Raw genomic sequence first — 24,530 nt, forward strand, 5'->3', positions numbered from 1 at the left:
CATCTTCCATATTTGGCTGACTGTTCTAACAGTTTCTACACGGATGTGCATGACATTACTTTCCCCGGTTCTTCCCGGGTTGGTTGTTTCATTATTCTAGCTAAAGGTACACTCTTTTACCTGTTCCTCACCACAATGCAGAGTTCCATCCTCAGCCTACTTTTTATCTTTACATTGATCTTGAATCCCACATATAGACCAATTTTTGTCTCTGGCATGTGAGCTTTAAATTGATTCCCAAATGCTTATGAATACCTAAAATACAAACTTGTTACTCTTCTCAAAATCAGCAAGTTCAAAATTCAACTGCCTTCTGTCTCCTCAGGCATATTCACACCTTTTCTTGCTGGTCTCAGTTAATGTCTCCATTTATCTGTACCAAAATAACAGGAATTATGAGAATTTTTTTTTTTTTTAGATGGAGTTTCATTCTTGTTGCCCAGGTTGCAGTGCAATGGTGCAGTCCCAGCTCAATGCAACCTCCACCTTCTGGGTTCCAAGCAGTTCCCCTGCCTGAGCCTCCCGAGTGGCTGGGACTACAGGCATGCAACAGCATGCCCGATTAATTTTTTTTTTTTTGTATTTTTAGTAGAGACAGTGTTTCACCATGTTGGCCAGGCTGGTCTCGAACTCCTGACCTCAGATGATCCACCTGCCTTGGCCTCCCAAAGTGCTGGGATTACAGGTGTGAGTCACCACACCCGGCCGAGAAATGTTTTAAAATCCCACTTCTTTATCCTCCTCTTTATGCAACCTTTCACCAAGGCTAGCATATTTGCCTCCTTTATACAAACCTAATGTGCCTTCTCTCTTCATATTCAGTTGCTATGATTTGGGGTTTAGTCATCTCTGGTATAGACTATTCCATTAAAAACCTACATAGACTGAAGAATAAAAACTAGAGAACGAGAATGAGTCTCCTTTTGGTGGCTAAGTAGAATCTGCCTAAAACCATTGTCATAAAAGCAGTTAAAGGCAACAAATTTTTAAAAGGGACATATCACTGATTCATTCGTAAAAAGCATGAACAAAAAGTTTTTGTTCTGTTCCAGATATATCTTGTCTAAGTGCTAACACTTAGTAAAAATATCTAGCCATAAAATTAAAAAATATATATTATTTGCAATGCTTAAGCCTGCAGATATGTAATGTTACCACTGTTTTGTGTTGACATTATTGCTTTATGCAGTTCTTGTATTTGAAAGGAATTAATCCTTTTAAAGAAACATGGGGTATATTGTTCTTACAGGACTAGTTTCAGTGGTATAAATAATAAATACCTTGTCTAAAAAAAGAAAAAAGAAAAAAACCTACATAGCCTTCCTAGCTCCAGGTTTGTTCCTAGTAAACACATCACTCCACACTGCAACCATATTCCGTTTTCTTTTTTTTTTTTTTTGGAGACAGAGTCTCGCTCTGTCACCCAGGCTGGAGTGCAGTGGCGCTATCTCGGCTCACTGCAAGCTCCGCCTCCCGGGTTCACTGCCTCAGCCTCTCCGAGTAGCTGGGACTACAGGCACCTGCCACCACGCCCGGCTAATTTTTTGTATTTTTAGTAGAGACGGGGTTTCACCGTGATGTGATCTCGATCTCCTGACCTCGTGATCCACCCGCCTCGGCCTCCCAAAGTGCTGGGATTACAAGCGTGAGCCACCGCGCCCAGCCAACCAATTACTTTTAATGTCAGAAGCATGTAAATGACTTTATCCCAGGTTCTTACTTCAGAGTCTAGTGTAGGAAGTATATTATGAATATTTTTATTTAATAAATTAATATGTTGTTATTGGGGCTATCATAGTTATTGTTGAATAGTTTGAATGGCAGAGTATTATATAACAGCCATTACATTTTATTCTCCAACTAAAATTACGGTTTTACATGGAGAAATATGAACCATTAAATTCTTACTCCTAACCCAAATAATTAAATGTTGCCAGTAATTTAAGTGATACATTTTATACTATTGTTTTGAAATACACTTTTGGATATATTATTTTCAGCACAAGAAGGAACAGAAGGTGGAATTTATCTAATCCATCTCATTCATGTATAGAAAAGGATATAGAGCCCCCAAGAAATTCATTAACTCAACACATAATTGGTTAGTGCCCAAACTGGAAATAGGACTCAGGTTGGGTTTCCCTCATCATACTGTACTGCCTCTTTATTTGTTATTTAATAATATAATCTATGCATTTGGCCTAAACCTGAGCCTACACTCACACAAACACATGCACAAATATACACACATACACAGCCTACTACATGGAGTGATTAAATAATAGAATCATTTTGTTGTCATTCCTACTTGGACCACTGAGTAATATAAAAGGCTTAGCTCTAAAATTAACTGAATCATTAAGAAGTGGTTACACAATGTTCTTCTCTGCTTTGTAGTTTCATTCCAGATTCTATGCAGGTATATGTAACAAAATGAACGTATGGAAAGTGATGTTTCTTCCATAGCATACATGAAATAAAATTCTTGCAGGAACAATAAGATTCTAAAATGCAAGTGTTAGTCACAAATATTTAAAATTGAATTAAGGTGTAAATAGGCCACTAGTCCGTTTGTTATAAAATAACGTTCTATTTAGTTGAATATAATTTCTAGAGCATTACATATACACAGTATCCAATGCTGGTAATGAGACTCAGGTGACAGTGTTCGCCTTTAGATCCATGTATAATGCAGTAATAAGAAACCTGTAGTTTGCTGTATTCTGAATCTGATTTCTGAAACTAGCCTTCATCACTTTTTGCAAGACTGAAATCTGAGAGTAATTCTTTGGAATAAGGAAATGGGTCAAAGCCAACTGTTCCACTTAGACTTAAGATGCCAGAAATCGCTCATGAGTTTGTATCATTCAGTAGAGAAGAGAATTACTTTATGACACATCATTGGAAACTATCTCAGCTTAACTAAATACTTTTTAAAAGATAAGAGTAATTATCTTTTATCCATGTTTTAAAGTTTATAGTTGAATGACATGTAGATTGTTGCTGTATATTTCTAAAAGGCTAGTCTTACATTGCCTCCCTCATTTAATTGCAAATTTTTGATGGCAGAGAATGTATTCATTTGTCTTTCCGTTCTTTTTTTTTTTTTTTTTTTTTTTTTTTTGAGACGGAGTCTTTGTCACCCAAGCTAGAGTGCAGTGGCACGATCTCGGCTCACTGCAAGCTCCGCCTCCCGGGTTCACGCCATTCTCCTGCCTCAGCCTCCCGAGTAGCTGGGATTACAGGCGCCTGCCACTACGCCCAGCTACTTTTTTGTATTTTTAGTAGAGATGGGGTTTCACCACGTTAGCCAGGATGGTCTCTATCTCCCGACCTCATGATCCGCCCTCCTTGGCCTCCCAAAGTGCTGAGATTACAGGCATGAGCCACGGCCCCAGGCTTGTCTTTCCATTCTGAACATTTTAGTATATAACCTGGTACAAAAGTTTAATAACTATTTTGAATTACATTAAATATGTATCTGTGTGTATATAATGTAGGCATGCATGTATATATAAGTATATACACGTATACATTTATACATAAATATGTATACATATGTGTGTAGGTATGTATACATGTGCATGTGTGCATATACACATATATAAAATACACAAGACTGAAATGCCTTATAATCTTAGGAAGAAAAACATCCACATAACTGCAACCTCCTCACTGTCTCACTGTTTTAGGGTCCTCATTCCACACACAGCCTCATTCTCTCACAGCAGTCTTTCTTTATTGCAGCGCAATTGCAGGGAAACCTGCCTCCCATAGCAACAGCCCCACCAACCTCCTAGGAAAAGGAAGGCACATTTTTCCTACACCTATGTCCACAGGAAGAGGACTTGACCTCTTAAATTTTATCGTGCCTGATTTTCAGCTTATGGGTCAGAGAACTTGGCAAAATGAAAGCCATTTTTGTCAAACCTATACCTAATGAAATTCTATTATTTAAGCATATTTCATTACCCTAAAACAAACTACTCTTCTACACATCCCAAAACAGAACACAGCAATTTCTTCGGTTAAACAGAGTTTCTTAACATAGGCCTTTTAAGCAATTATATTTTAAGTAAGAAAATGGTCTTTAACCAGTTTTCTAATTCTGGTTTGTTTTTCAAATTGATCTTAGTGGGTTATGGAATATATAGAATCATTTGAATCAGGATTTGATAGAATGGGCAGAGTTCTGAAAACCTTCAGAATTTGTTTTAAATCCTACTTTGACTGTTCATCTAAATAACAGTCTTGACAGCCAGCTTTGTCTCTTGCTATCAGCCCCACCCTGCATCTCCCAGGAACCATGACAATAGTCAGGAAGTAATTCACTTACATTTATTGAGGACCCATTGTGTGAAAGGAATGTTACTAGGAACCTCACAGGAAATAGGCCATAAGAGCCTCACCACTGAAGAGGTCTCTCAATTAAAGCAGTGCTACAAGACGAATATATTCATGAAATATGCACTTTACTGACAGGTTGAATACATGTAAACATGCCCAAACACCTGTATGTATAGAGATTTAACTAATAGTGATAATCACTGTTTGGGTGCCTATAATTAGGATAAATAATTTTGCAAGACTTTGTAAATAATTGAATATTTAAAGGTGGGTAATCAAAGTAGAGATAGAATGAGTTACAGAAAGGGATATTTACTATAATATATAATTGCTATGATACAAAACATAGAAAAATATCTTACTCATTTTTTTTTTTGCCATATCCTGTCACTTATTTATGCAGTTGAATGAGAAAGAACTATAGAAAATACCCATTTAATAGAAAGTACCCATTTAATAGTATCCACCTGGGGAGGCTGGGCTGGTTGGATCACCTGAGGTCAGGAGTTCGAGACCATTTAATAGGTAAGTAACAGCAATCAGAGAAATCAATAAATCTAAATTTTATTTAGACTAACATGCCATCTTGGAAGGCCAGATGCAGTGGCTCATGCCTGTAATCCCAGCACTTTGGGAGGCCAAGGAGGGTGGATCACGAGGTCAGGAGATCGCGACCATCCTGGCTAACATGTTGAAACCCTGTCTCTACTAAAAAATAGAAAAAGTTAGCTGGGCTTGGTGGCAGGCACCTGTAGTCCCAGCTACTCGGGAGGCTGAGGCAGGAGAATGCCATGAACCCCGGAGGCGGAGATTGCAGTGAGCCAAGATCATGCCACTGCACTCCAGCCTGGGTGACAGAGCAAGACTCTGTCTCAAAAAAAAAAAAAAAAAAAAAAATGCCATCTTGGTTTCTACAATAAACTAAGATTTTAAAAATTCACCAGAGTAAAATTGGCTTATTTTACTTTCTTTCTTAATGCTTTTAAAGTATATATTTATTATGGAGGTATTAACATTTAAATAAATCAGAATGGGAAGAATGCCATAGTGTCAATCATGTAATTTTTATGAAATTATTCTGAAATTGTATGAGGGAAAGGAAATATGATCTAGCTGCTGGGGTTGCAAACAGCCCGTCACTGTTAGATAGCTGAAGTGCCACATCCTGCATCTTGTTAAATGTAACTCAATCATCTCTATTTCTAAAAGAAGGATTTTTATTTTCATCCTGGCACTCTAGTTTTAAAGTAGACTGAAGCTTAAGTTTGTTTAAAGCTACAACATGCTTATTCCTATAAAATAATTAGTGACATTCGAACCACTTTCTGATAGACTCAATTTAGTAAGAGACTAAGTGGCTTTCCACATTTATTGAATTCACATTTGAAAGTACTGTTGAATACATTTGAAATGGTGTTTTTGAGGGACTACAATAGGAATAAACTTTCAAAATTCTGGATAGTGTTATAAAACATGATTCTTTAAAGTCTACTGAATATATCACACCACTACTATAAATCTAGGAATTTTGCCATGGATTGACACTTATGCATAGGAATTGTAATTCTATTCAGGTTGTGGCAATTATATTTTCATGCTTAACTTTATACTGTTTCTAGACTTCTGGAAATTATTATGAAAAAATAAATATGGACATGAATTATTTTATAAATTTAGATATCTGTAAGAATTCATCTTATGAATTTAAATGATATTTTTGTGGGTGTCTATTTGCAGATCTGAGAAACTGTTAAAAGATAGTTGCATAACTGTAATCATTGTCATGTTTTTGCCAAGGTATTTTAACAATGATACCAAAAGTAAAGAGAGAATGTTCCTGTTGAAACTATTATAGTAAAAATTCCACCAGAATGGAAAATTAACTTATTTACCACCCAATCAGGATTCCCTAGTGTTCTGAAAACAGCATGAAACAAAACTTGTTGAGTAGTTAAAATAGTAAAGAGTGCTATTGACCTATGAGATGTAATGACTTGAAATATAAATAGTAGCAGGAGATATTCCCATAATAATTGTACAGGTGTTTCACCTGTTGACCTTAACTTCTCTGCTTCCTAAAGTTAACTATAACACTTATCTGGGAAAATAATTTGCTCTGAAATATAAATACTCACTAACTCATGCAGTTTGTAACTTAGGTTATTAAAACTCACTCACATGTTGAGGATTTAGTACTAGTAATGGGTCTTCTAATAATTTAAGGCTTGATTTACCATAAAAGATACTATTCTTTCTGTGCAAGCCACAAAGGATGGAGGATCTCAGATGCACATCTGGCCAAGTGAGTCACCAGCAATTTGTGAAGTGGTGAAATGTTGCTCTCTTTCAATTTGCAGCTGCCTACAGTTGCCGGGCTGATTAGCAAAGGCAACCTCATACTTGTTAGTCTAAGTCATGGTGTCTCTGCTTACTACTGCCCTCTCCAATCTTCACATTTTAATACACATGATCTGATTCTTCATGGTCAAACCTACTGCATTTGATATGTAAATTTAGCACATTTAAAATGTATCATGTAATACTTAAAGGGCAACTTTTCAAAATTAATTGGATAAAATTAATAAGAGCCTAGATCCTCCTGTCTTTCATTTAGCCTTTGTGGTACCTATGGCAAGTGGTTCTCAAGAAGTTGCCTCCTCTGTCTCCTAAAGGGCATTTGGGAATCACTAATTTTTCTCCCCAGTATCTACATGATATCCTCATGCCCCATGTTCAATTCTGATGCCCAGAAGCTTACCCAAACTCTGTGACTGCAAAATCTGACTCCACAGTATCAGGGGATGTGGGACCCTGGATGTTCTTGTATTTGGCAATAAAAAAATATATTCCATTTGACAGCCATGATGGGAGAAGGGGGTGATCAACTGCCTTCTAGACAAAGAAACTGATATTTATATTATATTGCTACAAATTATGATCTTATGACTTAAATCCAGATGTTTTGTCTTATACAATACATGAATTTTCACAATTGTGGTGCTTTATTTCTTAAGAGTTTCATGGCCATCATTCTTAATTTTTAAATTAAAAAAATAGAATATTACCATTGGGAAACACTACACATTTAGAAACACTGTAGAATACTCATTTTGATTATTATCTATATGAGTAACATACTGTGATAGTCTGCCAGCTATAGTAAATCTGGAGGAGTCTTTAATCTCAAAAGAGATATATAATTGTATAAAAGTTAATAACAATGAAATTTTCTATGTTTTGAAGGAGAAACTAAACATATTTTGTTTTGTGAACTATAATGTAGTTATTTTAGCAGCATTTTAGAATTCTCTCTAATGCCATGGCCTACACTCCAATACATGCTTAACATAAAAGCATGAACAACTAGTGCAATTATATCTACAAAGAGGCCGGGTGTTGTGGCTCACCCCTGTAATCCCAGCCAGCACTTTGGGAGGCTGGGGCGGTTGGATCACCTGAGGTCAGGAGTTTGAGACCAGACTGACTAACATAGCGAAACCCCGTCCCTACTAAAATTTAAAAAATTAGTTAAGTGTGGTGGCACACACCTGTAATCCCTGCTACTTGGGAGGCTGAGGCAGGAGAATTACCTAAACCTGGGAGACAGAGGTTGCAGTGAGCCAAGATTGTGCCATTGCACTCCAGCCTGGGCAACAAGAGTGAAACTCTGCCTCAGAAAAAAAAAAAAAAAAATTATATATATATATATATATATATATATACACACACACACAAAGAAATAATTTCTGCAAAACTGTTAAAACTAGGAGATTTCTGAACATAATATTTTAATTAGTATACATTTCCCTTGACTAGTTAATTAATCCATTAATTAATAGGATAGGCTTTACTCTGTGCCAAATTCTATGCTGAGCATTAAAAATAAAATAAGAAAAAAAAGGCTTCTCTTCCCTTTGAATTTAGAGTCCACTGAGGAAATGTGATACAAAGCAATAAGAACTATAATAGATAAATGCACTCAACACCGTAGAAACATAGGAAGAAGGAGCTCCTAGAATACTTGCAAAATATTGTGATGTATTATGCAAGGCTTTTTCAAACATATGTAAAGTAATCCTATATACTGAGTCCCTAATGCAAACTGTAGGCAGATTAGCTTAGGGGAATACAATAGCCCTTAATCATGAGTAATCCAACAAAATATGTAGACAATCTGTCATCAGCTAGAGTCTTCTAGAAGAATAGAGAAGATATTACTAGAAGGGATGAAAAACAACACAGGAATTAATGAAATAACAGTATAGATGTATTAAAAAATTAAGCACATTATGCCAAAATAGATACAGAAAGATTTATAGATGGTTTATATAACTTGGGGCAGGGAAAAAAGAGATAAATGGGCATTAGGACATTCATGACTAGGAATATACATCTCTATCCTAAAAAAATAACCTGTGATTAGTTTTGTAAGTCACAAAGACTGGCACCTAAACATACCCCAAAATCTTGTTGAATGAATGGATAAATATAAAGGAAACAATACAAGATATGTGATAAGCAAAATGTTTTCAGTGGTTACCAGTTTTGAGAGTAGAGAAAGAGTATATTTAAAATTATTTCTCTGGAAACAAATTAAGTGTGCTGGATTGCACACTGTGGCAAGCACCTACCAAGTCATGTCAACAGCCCAAGAAAGAGCCTACCACATTAACTCAGTTTGTTCAATTTCAGTTTTCCTATTTCCATAAGTGATTGCAATTTTGATTTAACAGAACAGAAAGAGGCTTCACAGCATCAATAAATGTGCAGTGAATATTTAATAGATGAAATTAGACCACTAAAATATCAGATTATTATTTATTATTTTTAAAATTGACAATAAAATTGGAGGTATTAACTGCGTAGGACATATTGTTTTAAAGCATGCATGCAATGTGGAATGACTTAATCTAGCTAATTAGCATATGCATTTCCTCCCATAGTTATCACTTTTGTAGTGAGAACACGTTACATTCACTCTGTTAGCATTTTTCTAGAATTCAGTATATTGCAAACTATAGTTGCCATGTGTACAATTCTATCAAAAATATCAAATATAATTTCAACAAAGTTACACAATGAGAACTACACTCATTGTTTTAAATCATAGGTTAAAAAATAAGTTAATTTGTTTTCCTCATGTATAATCAGCACATTGTGACAGTTCACTGATAAAGCTTTAGTTGAGATGGCAAAGTGTATGTGAGAACACAATTGCACTGGGCGAACATCGTTTTTGTCTCAAAAGGAAGATTATAAAGTTTAATTAGATGTTTGGGGATCTTTAAAGTGCTTTAAGTCACCAAAGTTATGTATCAACTTTAAAAAATCAACCAAAGGAATACTCATATTGTCACTTAAGTCCTCAAGTCAAACTTTTTCAACTTGAATCTGTAATTTAAGAAGATTCAAAGTTAGACATATTGGATGTTATTTCTGTTCTCCTTGATACAACAGGAAAAGGAAAATGAATTTATATTGATTGATTGTCAAAGAGATTAGTTCTATGGATATGCTCTAAGAAAAAAATGGGGTTTTTAAAAACACATTATTGTCAACAATAAAAACATTGTTAACTAATAAACAAGGCATTTTCTAATCTCCTCCATAAGGTGACAGCTGCTTTTGTAGCCAAGGCAGTGAAATTAAACCTGGAATATAATGCTACTCTACACATTGGGGGGCGGGGAAAGAAGCATAAACTGGATCGAATGATGTTTTGCACTTGAGACAATATGGAATAAAAATAATTGAAGTCATTTTTTTTCTAACTATTGCAACTTACAGAAATCTGTGCCCTTAAAAAGCAGAATGCACTGTAGATTTTGAATCACCGTTTACCAAACAGTTGATTTTGCCATTATAATAAACCCTTTTAAGGAGCTTTAATTCTAGGTTTCAGCATTCCTGTTCTTTATCCTTACCAGCTTCAAGCTCATTAAAAACATTTAAAACAAAGAAAAAAGTCCTCTTCCTAGGCCATAGAGATTGTAATAAACTTACATCTGAGGTGCAACATTCTTTTTCAGTGGATAACAAAGGGGAACTCTATGCATCTGCTTTGCGTGAGTCAGATGTAAAGTAATCCTTTAAACCATATTGCTTAGTCTCTTCACTTTATTTATTTGGTGTAGACCTACTTATTTATTTATTCAGTGAAAATGTGTGTGATATGCCTTTACTGAAAGCAAATAGCTAATAACTTAATATCCTGAAACACCCAATAGCCAACCTGCTCATTTCATTTGTATTCCACAGATGCCTCATTTTTTCCTCCTCACTGCCTAGCCTGTACTGATCAGTATTAACAATGGGATTTTTGTCTTACTTGAAAACTTTCTTGTTCCATTTGAGTTGAGGTGGAGACTCTCACTTAAAAAAAAAAAAAAAAAAAAAAAGGAAAAAAAACAGGTATTTTCAGTGTTTCACTGCTTTTAATATATTAATATTCAGGAACACTGCATTCATTCTTCAGATAATCTCACAAAGTAGCTGTAGTGATGACAAGACCCTTAAGCAGATAGAAATGGCAAAGAGAAAATGCCACTTTAAAACATTCTGAAATGTTAAAAATGTGTTGAATTTAAGAAGACAAAAGAAAAGAGAGACCATAGAAGTGATAAATCATTTCTATAACCAGATTTTAGCTACATTTGGCAAGTGGGATACTAACCATAACTTATGAAATTTTATGCATCCCTTCTCTTGTCACTCTCTTTCATCCCCCACTCAAACTTACCAACCTAATAAAATTCACCTACTGGCTCCATTATTGAAACTCTCAGGGAAAAGACAGTTTACCACTAGAAGACTTTCCCAGTAATTTCTGATAACCTATATTGTCTAGGATTTTCCTCAACTCTACCACCATCATTAATGACTATTTGAACAGTTTCTGGTCTCCTTCTGTATTGTTTTAATGTTAAGACATCACATCAATTCATTTGAAAAACAAGGAATATTTTTGTGTTCTGAGTCCCTATTTACCTTAAAGTATCATAAACATTAATGTTGCAAAAGAAAACAGGAAAACACAAAACTTTTTTTTTTTCCAAACTGTTACAAATTCAGTTCAGGGGAAGGAAGAACTTCTTTTACTGAAATCACTATTCATGATGAGAATGGGTCAGGGCATGGCGGGGTGGGAGAGTCAAAGGGAGAGGGAAGAGTTAATGCTTCCCTACAGATTGAATTCTCTTTGCATTTTATCAATTCCTTCTCTCAACTCATGCTTTCACATGTTGCTTATACTGAAAGCATTCATAAGGGTCAGATTCTAAAAAGTTTAACTTAATTTCTTAAACATTGCTTTTAACCTGCCACCCCCAGTTTCCAGCAACAACTACAGTAGTTCCTACATTACTATCATTTTTGGCTAGAATGAATAATACATCAACTATTTAGTTTCTCCAATTAATAGTGTCTTCTGATCGTCTAAATAATTTTTTCACCCACAGAATTCTTTTTTGGAAAAAAGAAAGGTTCAAATTTCTTGTATAGAAAAACCTTCATTAAAAATGAATTTCCAACATCAGAAGTCAGAGCAAGGCAAATGTTTGAGTATGACATTTGCTGAAATTCTGTTGATTGTAAGCCTTTCTCAAATACTAATGAAGCATTCCTTGAAGGAAAAAAAAATGGAAATAACCGATGTTGATTGAAAAACAATATGTTTTTTACATGTCTCAATTGAAAAACACCTTGCCAAGAATACTAAAATTTGTGTTTTTAGTACTGGTTTTCTCTTTGGTGTTATTTCTTAGAAGAACAGATTAACTAACTAATTTAAAAATTCTTAACTTAGTAATTTCCTTTAAAGAGGTCATCTGCTTCTGAGGGTGGCACACTTTCGGGGATTTCCTGTATCTGATCACAATAAAATGGGTATGGAAGGTGAATTGCAGAAAGAGGTGAGATTATTTAATCAAGTGCACCATAACTTCGGGTACATTTTGTCCACTAAATCTTTGAAATACATCTAAAACACAGTTTCTCCTTGTATTCTTTTTTTTTTTTTTTTTTTTTTTTTTTGAGACGGAGTCTCACTCTGTCGCCCAGGCTGGAGTGCAGTGGCGCGATCTCGGCTCACTGCAAGCTCCGCCTCCCGGGTTCACGCCATTCTCCTGCCTCAGCCTCTCCGAGTAGCTGGGACTACAGGCGCCCGCCACCACGCCCGGCTAATTTTTTGTATTTTTTAGTAGAGACGGGGTTTCACCGTGGTCTCGATCTCCTGACCTCGTAATCCGCCCGCATTGGCCTCCCAAAGTGCTGGGATTACAAGCGTGAGCCACCGTGCCCGGCCTTCTCCTTGTATTCTTTTCTGGACAAATACAGCTGGTATTTCTACCTAAGCATTCACAGAGAGATTCAGGGTATGTATAACCAAGGAAAGTACTTAGACAGCTATCTCACAAATTAGGAAACAGTGCTGCTCTTAAATTACAGTGTTTATTACTATCCAAATTTGTTTCAATAATAGCAAAATATAGAGGTGAACATTTTAAAATTATACACATTGGTTTCATCCAATACATGAAAAGATAAAAAATACATAGCCAATGTGTAAATACTTAATATGTATCTTCTGTGACTACAGAGGTCTTTACTGAAAAACAAGTTAACTAACCTGTTGTGAAATGGGAAGTATTGTTCCTCTAGAAAATCAAGCACACCATCCAGAAAGTTGCCACTGTCAAAAATTTTAGCACTCTTTCTCAGTACAGAGGGAGGTGAGGTTAAAAACTACTGATTTATTTGACAGAAAAGTATACAACAGCATGATCATCCTATTAAGCACCTGCTGAAATTTAACTCCATGGCTGAAGTTAATCATATTTGAAAGCTCGAATTGTTAGAACATATTAGACACTCAGTTACAAATACAGTTACATATAGTACACGATGTAAATTGTGGGTTAGAAAATAATTGAAAATAGGCTACTTAAGGGAAGAAATAAATAAGAATATTTCACTTATACCTTAAATAAAATTCAATGTTAAAAGGCCAATATAAGGCTGGGCACAGTGGCTCATGCCTGTAATCCCAGCACTTTGGGAGGCTGAGGTGGGTGGATCATTTGAGTTCAGGAGTTTGAGACCAACCTGGCCAGCCTGACCAACATGGTGAAACCCTGTCTCTACTAAAAATACAATTAGCCAGGTGTGGTGGCAGGTGCCTGTAATCCCAGCTACTCGGGAGGCTGAGGCAGGAGAATCACTTGAAACCGGGAGGTGGAGGTTGCGGTGAGTCGAGATCACGCCACTGCACTCCAGCCTGGGCAACAAGAGCAAAACTCTGTCTCCAAAAAAAAAAAAAAAAAAAAGGCCAATATAATATTTGTGACTTTTAAAAAGTAGTCAGTGATACAGTAAAATAAAATCAATGGTTATGGTGTCAAATACAGCAAGTTTTCTAATTTCAGAATTTAGGCTACAGATTCTCAGAGTAAGGAGTGATCTGGCCGGGCCCGGGGGCTCACGCCTGTAATCCTAGCACTATGGGAGACCGAGGCCGGGGGATTGCCTGAGTTCAGGAGTTTGAGAACAGCCTGGGCAGCACAGTGAAACTCCGTCTCTACTAAAATACAAAAACTTAGCTGGGCGTGGCGGCGTGTGCCTGTAGTCCCAGCCACTCGGGAGGCTGAGACAGGAGAATTGCTTGAACCCGGGAGGCGGAGGTTGCAGTGAGCCGAGATCGCACCACTGCACTCCAGCCTCGGGGACGGAGCAAGACTCCGTCTCAAAAAAAAAAGAGTGATCTTTGGAGGAGTGGATTAAAATCTGCATTGTACACATGCAGCCAGATTCCGATAGATTCTGACACCGCCCATCCAGGTCCACCCATACCTTGCTTCTACTTTAGTTGAGAAATAAGTTGAAGTTTGATTATCCTCAGGTATTTGGGGATATTAAAAAAAAAAGTTAAACACAATTTTATTCAACTCTGAGCAAAGTCGAATAAGAAGGCAGTAGAAATATAATATTCCAAAGGCTTTTGTGAGTATTTTTCAGGCATTTACTTTCTTCTTTCATTTTTTATTTAACATTTGAATTATCTGTGTGTGGCCGCACAGTTCTAGTATTTTATAATTTAATCAGTCTAGGACAGTTAGTTTGCCTGAAGAATATACTAATTTTACATTTCTTAAATAAAAAATCTGCAGAAAAGCAAATATAAATGCAAACCTATGAAACTTTTAAACATCTGGAAAAACAGGAAGATCATAATTTGGAGGATAAGAAAAATATCAAATATAAATAATCATATCATAGTTTATAAAAAATAGTGTGTATGTGGAGGTGTCTGTACTACCAACTTCCAAGCATCAACATTAATTTAAATTATTCATTTTATGAAATGAAATAACTTTGTCCTGATTTTGTGGTTCAAAATCCAAATTTTATGTTTTTCTTCCCCCATGGAGCCATTTTTGACCCTCTTTAATCTAAATTTACTTACAGCCTTTTGTTTTATCTGGAGCATATCAAAATGTTTTAGGATTAGACATTACACGGTGAAATGGATACACTTATAAATTTTATTATCCTGTTTAGTTTTGACAAAATAAACTTGCTCTTCTATTCTAGAAAACGAGTAAAAATATAAATATATTTTAAGACATATAAAATATACACTAATAAAATGGTAAAACTACTTAAAGCATTTAAACTAATTATATGTGAGATTTCAATGGGATAATTCATTAGTCCAATCCTTGAAATAATCCCAAAGCGACATGAATTCCTCTGCGGAATGAATGTCTATAGAGAGTAATCCATGGAAGACAGACAAGCCTCTTGTCATTTGTAGCCTTAATCCATTGCCTAGAGCGTGAAAAGTGCCTAGGATAACAAGTGTGGGAATCAGTAAAATCAACATTATTTTTGGATTTTATTTTCTAACAATACTGGCTGATCAATAGGCTTGCGGAAACTGACAAATACAATAAGATCTGTTTGATAAGTCAATCTATTGAAGTAGAGAGAGAATTCCTCCTCCCTTTTCCCCATTCTCCCCCTCTTTAAATCCTCCTCTTCCTCCTTCTCCGCCTACATTAACACAAGCCACACATCCAAAGGCAGAGAGGGGGAGAGAGAGAGAGAGAGAAAGAGAGAGAGAGAGAGAGCGCTGTGCTTTTTCTATTGGTCTGTAGACATTAAGTAATGAAAGCTGTAGTGACAATGCTTAGATCATTTTCTTAAGAATACTAAGCGACTTTCATTAGGTGTTTCTGTTTCTAATTGTGAGACTCACTCTCCTCTTTCAGCCAAGAAGTTTCCATACTATTGAAGTTGAGTCTCTGGATTCCAAGTGCTGTATCTGGAGGTGGGGGGTGGGGAGTGGTGGTAGGAGGGGGTAGGGCAGAATCATTTGGGGGAATAAAGGAGAGAAAGTTCTGCCCTGTTAACTTTTTTATACATCCCCTAAAGATTCTTGTAAAAATATCAGCTTTGAGGAAAACTGAAGGAAAAATAAGAGAGAAAATTGAGAGGCCGCAGCCAACTACTTGTTTCAGAAGGAACTAATGGTGTTTGTATGACTGCCTGAATACATGCCTATACGTCCCACAGAAAATTTAGTAACCCTTCAGCAGCTCATGAAGACACAGAGATATTCTTTTCATGTTACTCCTTGACACTCAGCAGGGACTTTTGTGAACTTTGTCATCTTCCGCTGCCCTTTAAACCAAAACTAGGGAAGTGTCTTTAATTAATGAGATGTGATGCATTAAAAATGTTAGCCAGAGCATTCCAGAAGCTGGAAAACCATAGATGTTTTTAAATTCTGAGTATCCTTTTGAGAATCCCCTGTTGTAATTTATAATTCTCAAAGGACCTATATTTGTCTTGAACTGATTGTTGGAATGGGCTTTACTAGGAATTTCTTCCCTGAAATTGCAGTGGGACAGAGAAGGGGGTGGTTGAGCCCAGGGGGTTTGTTGGGAGGAGGGAATGATCTCTAACAAGGCTTTAAAACCTTCAGTGGTTAAAGTTGTATTGATGAGGATATATAGACACACACACACACACACACAATGCACAAGTTCAGCAGGATTGTATAATGAGCATGAATTGTAAATTTTGTAGGTAGCAGAATTCAGATTTTTAAAATCAAAATTGCACCCAAAAATGGCTATAAAACAACGCTTGCCTTGGGAAGTAAATTTATAGCTACATGCCTTTCACAGGCACGCCGGAGGGCTCTGCTCCCGGCTCTAATCTCTACGAGATGTTTTTTGCATGTGTTGTGTGACAGGAGGGAAGGGGAGTGGGTTGAGCTCGCCTGTTCTCCCATTGTCAGCCAGTCTAGTGAGTGTTGGGGAAACCTGTCTGTGGGATCTTGTGTCATCTCCCCCTACATGCGTACAGGAAAAGTCCGCGCTGCTCACGGTTTCTCTCTCTCTCTCCCTCTCTCTCTCTCTCTCTCTCTCTCTCTGTTTCCCTTTCATTCTGCTTCCCCAGAGCCGAATGAAGCAGGGAGCAGGATTAGAGACTGCCACCGGCTATCAGAGGAGCTTAGATAAAAGGAACTCCTTCTTAAGCACCACTGCAGCAGACCTTGTTAATTTTTTTTTTTTTTTCTTTCCACACAACAGTTGTGCCTCATTATCCGGTGCCTGGCTCGGAATTTTTTTTTTTTTTTTCTTTTTGGAGGGTTTGAAGTTTCTGTGCTTCAGTGACTGTTACAGAAGAAGAGGTGTTAGTGTTGCCATGAGGTCTTGATTGTCTGCATTTATGAATGAAACTGACCTAAATCACCTGTTACCTCCAGTTTCCAGATTGTTTGAACTTCTCTGGCCGCACAATACAGGAAGGAAGACTAAAGCAGCAAAGGGACCTACAGCGTCTGCAGCATGGGCTGGTTAACTAGGATTGTCTGTCTTTTCTGGGGAGTATTACTTACAGCAAGAGCAAACTATCAGAATGGGAAGAACAATGTGCCAAGGCTGAAATTATCCTACAAAGGTAAATCTTATTTTTCTTTTATTTGGTTAGCTTTGTAATAACCGCCCCCCCACCTTAATTCCTTGAACTCCCTCCCAACCCCAAATCATCAAACCTTTAGTTTAACCTGGTAAACCGACGTGATTATGTGTATCTTCCTGAGGTGCTTTAAACCTTTTTGTAAAAAGCATGTCTTCTGTTTGATATATGACAATTTAAATGCAAACAAAGAACATTTAATCACATTTGCTGAAAAGAGCTGTATGCCTGGTACACGCTGATCTGTATATCTTATTATCCTATCTTATGCCTGTTAATTTTTCCGACTTTAATTCTATTAAAATATTTTCTTAAAAATAGAAATGCAAAAATGGTCTCTTTGTAGATGTGCATGCCTTACCTATAATTACTATGATGAATTGCATTTTCTTAGTTTTAGACATGAAATGGTTAATCGTCATCATGAATATTCAGTTTGTTCAAATCTGACAATCAGATGCTTAACATAAGCAGTAGATCATGGTTTGCCAAGAGAACATAAACTGGATGGAACAGACTAGTTTTTCCACAGTGTGTTATGATTGTACAAAAGACTGTATTTGGCTAATTGTGTAAAGCTAAAGTCTTTGAAATATTATGTTATTTAATTCTATATGTATTTTAGTGAGAACTGCAGATGCATTACTGTCTACTTGCATAGGTAGTTGTGTAAACTTCTCTTTTGAAAAGTATAAATTTAAGAGAGAAAAAAGAGCTTTATCACTAGTGCTTTATGTGGTTACAATTTAATGTATGTGCTTATTTTTATTGAGGATTTTTTTATATTTGTTCTACATTTGCTTAGATAGATCTTATAGATAGATGATGTATAAAGTAATGCTAAAGTAGATCCCAAAATGATATACATACATTTAGTGGCAGTAAATCTTTCTATAACTCAGGTATTATTAAAATGGAGTTGAAGATTAAACTGCTTTAACTCAAGTAGTTTTACTCCCTAAGGTGTTGATTTCTTATGATTCTCAGATTTCTAAAATTGGGGGTGGAGCAGTGAGAAGCTCTAATGAAGCTTATTTTTTAGCCTATAAGTTAAAATAAAAATTATTGAATGTATTGGTAGAGATGTCTGTCTACTGTACCTTGCTCTTATGCCACAAAATATATTCTTTAATTCTCATAAGATGGGGAACATCTTTTTCTGAATGCCCTAGTGTGAATGAGGATCTCAAATCAGAAAGAGATGTAATTTTCACACTTTGAATTAGAAAATTAAATACCTAGTAATGTGTTTCTTTGGACTTAGTGCTCGTTAGATAAAATGCATTGAATTAGAATATCTATTTACTTTTTGGTGTAATGTTTTCCTGAGTATCAAGTTGGGAATAGAGACTTAAACATCAACAAACAGAAGTGCAATTGTACTTATGTAAGTTTTAAAAAATCATATAGCATTATTTACTTAATTTAGTAACTATCTTTAAATTATTTCCACAGTATATGATATTCTGGTGTCTGTGTTTTTGTCAGTTTTGCTTTCTGTTTTCACTCCTTGACAAGGTGACATCAAATAAGTCTAAGTTGATGGTCCACTTTATCCAAGTTTATGCTCCCTATGAGTAAGTTTTACATGCAACTTTAGTTCTCAAAGATGTGACTGGCTATTTGTAATACTTTTAGTTTAACAAGTTTAAAATCATGAAATATATTTTAAAAATCTACTAGGTTTGAATATATCTAAGTGCTAAATACATTTTAAAATAAAATAAAAATAGGGAATTAAACTTTTTTATTTTGCAAGAATTTTATTTCCATGATAATAGGTTACTCTCCATGACAGAGGAAGCACTTGTTCTTTCTGTACATTAAAAAGATCACATTTAATTTGAATATCCTTTGTTGCGCACATATGCCTTAAACCTATCTGATGAAGCAAGCAGTATATATTAGCAAGGTGTATATATTTGATACTGCCTTTATAAGCCTCGTTTTAGTGGTGGCATCTATTAGAATTATTCTGCTTTCCTTTAAGTAAAAAACTGCTTTACAGCTACATAACAATTCCACTGATACACCTAGAGCTTAATAATTTGGTAAAATAAACTGTGAAATGAACAACAGGAAGAAGAATAAAAGGAATGGCCTGAGGAAATTTTTTTCTGTTATTTTATTAATCTGTCATTACCTTTTTGTCTCTACATGTATGTTTGTTTGGCCAAAGCAAGTATGTGGTAGCCAATTGCCAGTACTTTGTTTCTAAAGTATAATAGAGATTTTTTTAAAGCTACTTCTTGTTTCTCCTTAATTAGATGTCAAACACAGTTAAAACATCCACTGCATTGCCCTTAAAAATATTCCAGCATGATTCATGAAGAGTTAAATCCCTGCCAACCTTAATTTCCCATGGTCACTTGTTTTCAAAGATCCACCATTAACTCTCTCATTGCTCAGGTTGCCAAGATGAAGTTTCAGGCAATCACTGTGCTTACTTTCTACTTATCATTTTTGCCTGGTAGGAGATGAAAGAGACTTGATATGTTAAAAAGAAGTAAAAACAGGAAGGTGGCCTTTGTAGCGGGTGTACATATCTAATAAGATACCTCTTTACTTTCTAGGAAAAAGGAATTGAATAGATGTGTTCAGGACCATCTGGAGAAAGTGATAATATTAGAAAAATGGGGTATGCTGGCTTTTCCTCTGAACCAATCTGATTTAGAATCCTTATGGGGGAAGAAAATGTGAGAACTCTGTAAATCTCAGCAGTTACATAGAAATTATCCTTAAGAAACATTTACTCAGAAATACTTTTGTCTTTTTTAAATATATGTAATATAGCTAAATGGTAAAATCCTTCTTTTAAAAAGTGGTCCATGCATAAATGTTTATTTCTTCTACAAAACTAGTCAAATTTCACTTTTCTCATGAAATACAGGAAAATCATATAATCTTCCATTTGGGATATGTGATACAATGAAGTCTTCAGAAAAACCTGCATGAATCACAAGAAAATAATTAGGGTTTGTGTTTTAAACAAATGACAAATGTTCCATCATCCAATGTAATGGGCTATTTCAGGACACCGTGTGCTTCAGTTTTGGTAGAAATCAAAGACACATGCAAGTCTCAATGTGATGGTGATCCTGTGAATCCAAAGGTTAAATCAATGATTTTAACCTTAACTTCATAGGAAGGACTTAGTAAATAGCACTTTAAAAAGTGGTAGACATTCTGAAGGCTTTCTTTTTTCTATTTTCTAAAGTTGTTTTTTTTTTTTTCAGTCAAGGTGTTATTATAAGATTGAGGTTATCAATTAAATAAAAATTCTCATATGTATATTTGTGACAAGAGAAGATCATTTTATTTAGTTAAAATTTCTGAAGTAAAATTTGCAAAAGTTCTTTACTTTTTGTTCAATAAATTACAATTAGTTCAAAAATTAATTAATATGAATGATTTTCTAATTAAACTTTTTGTCTTTCCTTTAAGATTTTCTTTACTTTCACCAGAGCAGTATTTGTGTGTGTGTGTGTATACCAATACATTTATGTGTACACACAGGTATACATATACATATATTTCAATACATAGGAAATATAACTTCATTTTATAATTTTATAATTCAGAAAATAACTTGATTTTATAATTGTGAAAATAACCTCAACAATCTACAAGTTGTGAATCACAATACAATTCTTCGTAAATTGTTGGTTTGAAATGACATTGATATTTTAAATTATATATACGTGTATATATATATATATATATATATGTAAAATAATAGAGTAGGTGTTGTCTTTTGTGTCCCATGAAAAGTTTTCATGGATGTCTTGAACATTCACATAATAGTATAAGATAGAGTTAGTCTTACCCTAAAAATCTGCTCACAGCTAAAATGGAAGGTTTTTAGGAAACATATGTGGGAGTTGTGGGGGGAAGACACACCCACACACTCACACACATACATACACACATGCATAGCGCAAAGAAGTTATCAATTATTTGCAATGACTTTTCTCAACTACTCACTGTATATTTGTCACCAGGACTTTGGATGACCTTTTCTTCTCAAATTCTATTAACCTTATAAATCATATTTTGATGCTGAAATCTTGAATTTAAACACACTGAAAACTAGAACTTTTTATTTGTCTATTCAACAAGTATACCCTGGGAAAATAATGTAAAATGAACATAAAATAAAACACTCAGTCACACATCTTGTGATTCAGTGCTGGTCAGATCAGATGAGGGCTTGTAAAAATCTCCAATTTGTGGATTCTCTGCTTAAAGCTGCCAACCAGATTGGCCTTTGAAAGAATTTATACAGTGTAGACTTTAGCAATCAAGAAAATAACTGAGACCACAAAACAAATTCACGTAAGCCTCTAACTCACCAGCTTTAATAATGATATTCAGTCATTAACAACTTAAATAAATATGAATACTGAATAGATAATTTTCCCAATTCTAACTTTTTAGGGTTTTTTTCTCTTCATATGAATGATTTCTAGAGTTCTACTATTGTCAGTGACATGAAATACATAGTTTACTAAAATATTAGCAAACTAAACAGCTATATTGATCTGTGATATCTAATTTTCCTTTATTTTCTGATTTTAATTATTATATAAATCATATATTATAATTTGAGGTCAATTATACTTAAATTCTATAGTAAAGATTTAATGTATTTCAAGGATCTTTCAGGAATACATTTAATTAGAATTAATTAATATGATTGCATATGTTCCTAGTAATAAAAATTAATGTTAAATTGTTGTTATGGAGGCTCTTATGCTTAATGTGAATACATAATTGTATAGGGCATTAAATTTTCTATCATGTTCTCAGGTTTGCATTTTAAGAAACCTGCATTTTAAAGTTATCATGAATTTTAAGTTGCCTGTAAGAAATTGTGTATTTTAAATTATCCCAATTTTTCTTATTTTAACTCCAGTGACACACCTTTGTATCATAGCTCCAGAAGTCAAAATACCACACCTTCACAACTTTTGAAGAATTTCAAAATCTAAAGTCAGGATTATTTTGAATAATGTTTAATCTGATTTTTACAAAATCTTCCAAAATGACCAATGGTGATATAAATTTTGAATTGATCATTATCCAACAACTTTTTTTTACAAAGTCATGATATTACAGAGTTACATATTAATCGACTAAGACATTGCTTTTGTCAAACCTTTATGAAAAAGTAATATGTGATAAATAATTCATTGCTACAAAGTTACAGAGGTAAAATCTCCAAAACTCATGACAGTATTGAAATAAGTTTTGCACATGTAGTGAAGGTTTATTTTAAAAAGACCAACAGTTGTAAACATACATTAGAACAAGTGTGAATCTTGGGATGGCTTTTACCCCTCATGATTTCTAAGGCACTATATAAAGGAATTATCATGATTTGCAGTTCTATGCTTCCACTAATAGGTGGCACTAGCAATTTGTGACAGCTCTTTCATTAATCTGGAAATGGGTAGGCTACTAGGGTAGATATGCACAGAATAAGGCGTGCAGACCAAGTTTGGAAAAATTAGCATAATAGTCATGAAATTTAACATTCACAAAACAGAAGAATTAGTTAAAATTAAATTTGCTAAAGGTATTGATGTGCTCTTTGCATGCATTTATTGGTACATTTTGATCCTGAAAAACTAAATATTTCTAAGTAAAAAGCAAATACATATATTTTAACTTAAATAAGACTTGATATGTGAAATTAATCTGTAAAATGTAAAACGAAATAGTGAATGAAACAGTGGTACTAAACAATTAGAATGATGGAAGCAGAGATTCATGTGCCTCTATATATTAAATATCATATATTATATAATATGTGCTTACCAAGAATGAAGTAGCCTGCCTGTGGCACATTATTACAACCATTTGTAGTTGGAGAGTAGGTAGTTGAAAAGGTAAAATAATGTTAAGAAAATGGCATTTGGTATATTTTTAAAAGATTGACTCCTTTTAATTTGTAGGTTCTTTAACATTTTTATCTTAATTAAACATATAGAAGAATCAATAAATTCTTTCTCACACAAATAAGTATGAATGTCTCCAGCTACTATCTCCCACTATTGCCAAGACATAAACATCAGTATAAATAGGCAATCCACACACTATTTCCAAACAGTAACAAAGCTGGAGTCTGTCAAACCCAGGATAAGAAAATATACAATTTATACTTGAATTGGGGAATGAAGATAAGCAAAAATAAAATTCTGTTGATAAATATGAAGCATAGTTTGGTCTTGGTAGTTTTTACAAGCTTAGGGTAAAATTTAAAGGAACCACACATTTTAAGGAATCTTGTCATCTCCTGAATGAGTCATTAAACCTGCATTTCTAGGTTTCCCTTGCTTGGAGAAATGCGGCGTGGGAAACTATGTTGACCAAAACTTAGAGTAACTTAAAGTGTTGCAGCAATCATAAACATGTCTTTAGATAAAATATAACATGACCCACTGGAGTCTTCATCAGCAAGCCAAATGAAGTTTCATTCTATTGAATATGTCAATTGACTCATTTAGTCTGTGAAACTGCTTATGTGAATCATCTTCTTGTGCCAGATTCTGAGTTTCTTAAAGCTGAGTATGTATTATTTTTCATCTTTATATTCTCAATGGCTAGCACAGAATTATTCATTGTTGAATGTTTTTGTGCTTTATTTGGCACACCTTTTAAAAATTAACAAATAATATGCCTGTTAATAAAACAAAATTATTTTTGGAAATAATAAGAATGAAAATTTACAATAAATCAATTCATTATAAGTGAATTGTGCATTATAATATATAGTAGAGAAAGTGAGTTTAGTGTTAGGTGCTAGGGCAGGAGGATATCAGTCAAGGCATTTAAGAGTGCACAAAGGATTGTGAGAGTAATACTATCTCCATAAACAGTATCTCCTTCTGAACCACGCCTATTCCAGAACTGAATCAGAAAGTATCCAGGTCATATTTGTTAGTCTGCAGCTAAGAGATAGGAAACATACAATAAATACGTTGGAAGGCTCTAGGAATCAGGAACCAGGCTGAGGAATTATTGCATTCCTTTGGGCAAAAACCCTGATTTTCCTTATCCTCTTATCAGTTCACAGTATATACAGCCAGAAAAGAAAGTGAGGTTTCTACTCTAAAACCAAGTAGTAGCTAAAGATAAGTGAAAGTATCCCATTCTCAGTCTCATTGTATCTGAATGTTTGTGTAGATCAAATCAGT

General features: G+C 34.8%; 1 protein-coding gene across 6 annotated transcripts in view; it reads left to right on the plus strand.

The window, feature by feature from the left end:
• SEMA3A (semaphorin 3A) overlaps nucleotides 1-24,530 on the plus strand; it is a 530,580-nt gene that overhangs the window by 281,472 nt on the left and 224,578 nt on the right. For 5 of the 6 annotated variants that reach the window (XM_063642072.1, XM_055283377.2, XM_063642071.1 and 2 more), the window contains one exon: nucleotides 17,120-17,313. In XM_063642072.1, coding sequence (XP_063498142.1) covers nucleotides 17,202-17,313 — 112 coding nt within the window. In that variant the 5' untranslated portion in view covers nucleotides 17,120-17,201. Of the gene's footprint in view, nucleotides 1-16,589; nucleotides 16,657-17,119; nucleotides 17,314-24,530 lie in introns of those variants that run through there. The other variant, XM_063642073.1, reaches the window with a different exon arrangement.

Source organism: Symphalangus syndactylus, chromosome 6 (assembly GCF_028878055.3).
Source record: "Symphalangus syndactylus isolate Jambi chromosome 6, NHGRI_mSymSyn1-v2.1_pri, whole genome shotgun sequence".
NCBI lineage: Eukaryota > Metazoa > Chordata > Mammalia > Primates > Hylobatidae > Symphalangus > Symphalangus syndactylus.